Here is a 6,000-nt window from a genome sequence, read left to right as displayed (position 1 = left end):
ACACCAGAAACAAGCATGCAGCTAATCTTGTCAGTTCTGACAATATTGTCATAAACACCTGATATGCGTATGCTTGGCTTAAAGTATTAGAGACAAAGGTTCAGCAGGATAGCCAGGCAACTGTTATTTCTTAAAAGGAAACAAATATGTCAGTCTCCATATCACTTATCTCGGGTTCACTTTAGCCAATACGCTCTCCAGCCACTCTATGAATAAAATGTCCTATTTCACAGATGATAATCATGATAAACTACTTCTCTGCTGTAAGAATAAAGCCCTGTGCACAGTTGTTTCACTAGAGTTTAGCATCTGGATAATGTACTGATTAAAGACACCACAGTACCTAATCCGTAAGGGGTCCTTGGACAAAGCTCCCTAGTTCACCAAGCAATATGCAACTTTTCGAAAAATCCTGATTGCAGCAATTTTGCCGTGATTTTAATGTGAGCAGTTTTTTAAAACTAACCGAAAAATGCACTCCGGAGTGACAGGGTCCTTTGACACATTGGTTTGTTGATCGCATATGTAACAAAGGATCCACTGACATTTCCGTTTGTCCAGTGTGATTAATTCTGTGTTTTGCTGAATATGTGAACCAACACGAATGGTGGCCCATACATGGTACAATTTTTTCAATTAGACAAAATTTGTTCGATTATCCCGTTAGATCGAAAAAAATCACATAGTTGTTTTCGAGGTACCATACACGAATGTTCGATTAGGCTGAAAATCCGGGGAAAAAGATCGCATATGCCAAAAAAATCGATTGAGAAATAAGATTGATGCAAAAAAAGAGTATTCGATCGAAGGGTTTATTCGATCGGAAGTGACTTTTTCAACCGGATTCTCCTTTTTTCAGCTTGAGCTGTATTTTACCTCAGTTAGTTAACACAGACGGCAGTTGTTGATCAAAGCGTCTATTGAGCTGTATTTTTCCTGTGAGTGGTTCAATTTATTCATTGTGAAGTTAATATTACCTCAGAGAAACTACATAGCTGTGTTTACCTCACAGTGTTTTTGTTTGTTTTGTTTTTATGTGCTGAGGGAATTTTTACCACAGAACAATTACAAATGGCTCTATTAACCAACAGGAAGAAGGCCAAAATTGCATTTGCATTGTATCTATGGACTCTCCATGATGAGGACAAACCGAAAAGGAAATGGTGCAAAAATTGGCTATTAGATAAAGAGAACTATCCCAATGTTCCTCTGTTAAGAGAATTAAGGGAGAATAATCCAAAGAATTTCCATAATTATCTACGAATGGATAATGCAACTTTTCACAACACAGCAATGATTAAAACAATGAAATAAACATTAAATCTTCAATCATGTTATTTTTAACAATACAAATAGAGATAAACTTTGAAACATTTCTAACAATTTAAATCTAAAAGATCTTTTCATACAACTTAACATACATGATACATGTACAACACAATCATCAAATTTTTCCAGCATGTCCAATCAGATTTTTCTCAAAAAAACGGGATAATCGTTCAAATTTCTTAATCGAAAGGAAAAAAAAAAAAAAAAAAAAAAGATTCTTTTTGACTTTCATTCAATTTGCTCGTTTAGATTGAATAAACTGGAAAATTGAACGTTTTTATTGTACCGTGTATGGGCACCATAAGCATGACCAACCTTTGGAAGCCACAAAAGTGACTTTAAAGCCACAGACACAGCTATATTACAAAATCCAGAAGGTAAAAAAAGCAACATTAGACCTGAGAACTACAATTTGCACACGTATTGTGTTTAATTTCTATGAATTTATAATTTGCTCAGACAAAGGATATGCTGGTTTTCAGATTGCATACTTCAAACTCACTGAGCTCTTGGATGGAAAAACACCCTATGCAAAAAGTAGAAAAGATGCTATACAAAAAGAGTACTGATAGGTCATCTTACCATCACAAACGCTTAGAATTATGGAGAGTAATTTTATGAAGGCACAAGGGCTCTTTTTTAATATCAGTCAGAATTTTATCTTCAACTGATCTCAACTCTGGACCACATACAAAAGAGTAGGTAGACCCAAACTACGGCACCTTACACTTTCCTTTCCTTACACTGATCCTTATTTGTACTGTTGCTAATGTTTGTTTTAGAATACTTTTACAGTAAATATTTCTGGTTCTAATTTTTCTTTTCATTAGACCATATTTAAAAAACATAAAGCTAAATATGTGACATTTTCAGACCAAAGATTTAATAACTCAAGAGTCTCCGAAACAAAGGCTATAGTATTATCTGTTGCATTCCTTTCTAGACATGGCTGTGAGGGATACAGAAATTTTCCAAGGTCAGGCCACCAGCAGCACATTTTATGAATGATGCATGTTTCCATTAAAACATGTGGTGGTGGCTACCACAAGTTTGCGTGAAGCATTAACTGCTCAGCAGTGATGGTTACCCTTAGCATGCTCATGTTTGGAGTGTGGGAAGATGGGGAATCTTTGTACAGGGTATGGGAGAGTGAGAATGTCCATTGCAATTCAAGACTGCTAGGATGTCAGAACTTCACAAGAAAATAAGTACCTGCTTGTTTAGCTTCCTCAGCAGAGATACGATCACCAGTAAGTACCAACTCCATTGCCAGAGATTTCCCAACAGCTCTTGTAAGTCTCTGGGTACCTCCCGCTCCTATGATGAATGAAAAAAAAAAAAAAATATGATAACAAAACGTGACAAAATATGCAATGCCAGACAACAGAAGAAAAATGACACATGTAAGAAATAATAGTTTCTGAGTACATTTCCTATTTTCCATGCACTGGGATTACGGGACCTTAACTGCAGTTTAAAAACTGGTCTGATTAAAGCCCTACTCTAAAAGTAATACCTTTGAATGCTAAACAGTAGTAGCCATTGACAGCCCAGGTGTTTTCATGAGGCCAAAAGTGTACATTTGTCTTGCAGTAGAGCTTCTGCTTTGTGGTCCCATCTCTGCATTCAGCTGGCTGTATGCCACGTGCAGTTTACCCAGCGGGCAGTGTGGTATTGGAATTGGCTATGTAATCACAGCTGAGCTAAGTGTACCCATACAGTGCAAGTGCATGACCAACACCACGACAAACTGTTTACACGACTTGTATTTTACATAACTGCGGCCAGTCTGCGCAAAATAAGTCACCGGAGAGATACATAGAGGGCGCACTTCTTTTGTGCAGACTGTCCGTGACTGGCTGAAGTTACGGGACCCGGTACCAAAGAGGAAGACGGAGGATGGTAGCGTGGGAGCGATCCGTGCGCATGGGACTGGAGGAAGCCCCAGGAATGTATAAAACTTTTAGTTTATCTCAGCTCTGGTTTCCTTTAATTATAATATATTTTTTGCTCTTTGGGAGCATCAAAAAGTAACATAGATAAGATGAAAGAGTAAAACCGGTGAAAAACTTTTGTGAATCATGCCCATTGTAGCAGAACTTTGGCAGTGGACAGTTGTGGCTACAGCTAGGACGGCAAAGGGGGAAAACTGAAGCTACAGCTGGGATGCCTGAGAACAACTGCGGCTACAGCTGGGGTGCTGGAGAAGATAACAGTAGGTGCCGCTGCTGGAGTGACTTAGGGTGTACATTTGTTGTGGGCGCCCATCATTTTTGCAACAGGTGAGCCAAATGAAGGCTCATCCAGCTGCAGCACAAATTCCAGGCGGCACCAATTACTATTCCTCCTCCGTCTCATAGCAAATCGAAGGGAGAATTTGGCTATAGCTATGCCAAACTCATACGCTATGCTGCGTGCTGTGCATGCCGAGAAGCCCTGCCTCGGACTAGGGAGGATGCTAAAGCCCATATGGAGGAGGAGAGTGAAGTGCTGGGGGAGTGACTGATGTGCAGCGTGGTGTGCAAAGCGCCTGGGAGAGAGGTGAGTAGAGTACTGGGGCCGCTGCACGTGATGCCGGAGATTACCGTTATGCATGAATGGGCGGAGGTTAATGTTAGACATAGATGGGGGAGGCTAATGTTAGGTGTCAATAGGTGGGATGTTAGTGTTTGGCATAGGTGGTGGGGGGGGGGGGGGGGGGGGGCACTGTGAGGTTTAGGTTACAGTAGGACAGCAGAATATTAGTATGATTACAGATATTCTACTATCAGGGACAGCAAAATATAGGTAAAATTACTGATAGGCTACTATCAGCATTACTCTGTGTCCTTTTTGCTGGATGCCTTCAATCAATATACACAGTAGAAGCACCTAGACGAGCTATTCCCATCCACGTTTAACCAGATGGGGACCGACACAGTACAAATCTACATCCAGCAGGTGGTGCTGCCGCTCTGACTGGACGTAGATTCAACGTGACAGTAAACGAAACGTCCCGCCACGATCGTGCACACCAGAGAGGGGAGATTAAGCTGTCATATGACAGCTGACATCTCCCCTCAGTGATCAGGAGCCATTGCGCTTGGCTCCTGATCACTACGATTGCCGGTGGATTGTAGTGATCACTGTTAGAGCTGCGGCGGGTGGGAGAAGAGGATCCACTCACCTTCCTACAGCTCCCCTCCAGTTTGGCCGGCATCCCAGCTCGCTCTGACATAAGTATCTGGTCCCGTCTTCATCGAGCCGCGACCCAGAACTGAGCAGCAGTACCAGCGTGCATGCCGGCCAAAGCGGAGGGGTCCACAGCTGCTCATCGCTGGAGCCTGGGAGGAGAGTAAAGGCTGCCTGCAATACGGGGGACACTAGGCCACACTGGGGATGCCATGCCCAGCTTAGCCCTACCAGGGATCCGGCTGTCTGACCCCCCCCCCCCCTCCCCCTCATTGCAAAATCGCCTGGTCCTTAATAGGGGTTAGGCAGCTGGTCCCGAAAGGGTTAAAAAAAAATGTTTATTAATAGTTGTCCTTTAATGTGCTTGTGTCCACAATCTGTGAGTGATGTACCCATCCGCCTTTGTGAATTATGGTCAGTGTATGACAGCTATTGCCGAGCCCCATTCTTATTGAGCTCACCTATGACAACATGGCCTCACCCCCAAATTCACGCACCATCCCCAGTTCTGTGGTTTCTTTCATTTTTTAGAGTAGGTTGCCACCTCTTTAAGTTTGCCTACCTTTGCTTTACAACTAGGATGGATAAAAAAAAAAAAAAAAGTAGAAATTAAAGACCCTAAGCAGAACTTTAGCAAACCTTTAACTTTTATTTTGGTAGATCTTAAAAAGGGTTAGATCCTTGTTCAGTGTTTTTGCTGTGGTGGCAACAATAAAAACCTGATAAAATGTTACAACTTGTTTTCTACACTGCAAATAACGTTTTAATTTTGTTGCCAGTAAGGAGGTGCCCCCCTAGTCCAGGAAAGTAAAGATCATAGTTCCAGTGAAGTGTGAACTGTTACTCGCTCTTGTCATCTGATAAAATCTAAAGAAAAAAAAATGTACCTGGAATGGTTCCAAGCAAGATTTCCGGTTGTCCAAACTGTGCCTTTTCCCCAGCATAGATAATATCACACATCATGGCCAGCTCACAGCCTCCTCCCAGCTACATAAAGATAAAGAAGACATGCCCAATGACTTCCATCAGTGCAGTATTCTACTTCCCAATAATAAAATACTGGTACATGCTGTGCAGTTCTAGTTAGTAGCTTAAATCTACTGGATCTACTATATAATTTTTTTTCATGCAGTAAAAAATAATCTCATTTCTCAGCATCAACATAGGTTTACTAAAGACAGGTCCTGTTTGACTAACATGCTCAGCTTTTATGAGGTAGTGAATGCTAATGTGGATATTGGGAATGCTGTAGATGTGATATACTTGGACTTTGCAAAGGCCTTCGACACTGTTCCCCACAAAAGTCTGGTGCAAAAGTTGAGGATGCAAGGACTGGGGAAGAGTCTATGTGCATGGATAGGGAACTGGCTAATGGACAGAAAACAAAGAGTTGTGGTCAATGGATCGTGCTCAAAATGGGTGACTGTAAGCAGTGGGGTCCTACAGGGGTCTGTACTGGGCCCAGTGCTCTTCAATTTATTTATTCATGACCTAGTAGTT

General features: G+C 41.6%; 1 protein-coding gene across 1 annotated transcript in view; it reads right to left on the bottom strand.

Annotated features, from left to right (window-relative positions):
* Positions 1–6,000, bottom strand: part of ECHS1 (enoyl-CoA hydratase, short chain 1) — a 31,325-nt gene that overhangs the window by 6,117 nt on the left and 19,208 nt on the right. Inside the window, exons 4-5 of the mRNA XM_068258031.1 lie at positions 5,388–5,487; positions 2,542–2,646 (exon numbers count right to left, since the gene is read on the bottom strand). Of these exons, the coding sequence (XP_068114132.1) occupies positions 2,542–2,646; positions 5,388–5,487 (205 nt within the window). The remainder of the gene's footprint in view (positions 1–2,541; positions 2,647–5,387; positions 5,488–6,000) is intronic.

Source organism: Hyperolius riggenbachi, chromosome 10 (assembly GCF_040937935.1).
Source record: "Hyperolius riggenbachi isolate aHypRig1 chromosome 10, aHypRig1.pri, whole genome shotgun sequence".
NCBI classification, from domain to species: Eukaryota; Metazoa; Chordata; class Amphibia; order Anura; family Hyperoliidae; genus Hyperolius; species Hyperolius riggenbachi.
Note: the sequence above shows the minus strand (reverse complement) of the source record. Positions and strands in the feature narration are given on the sequence as shown.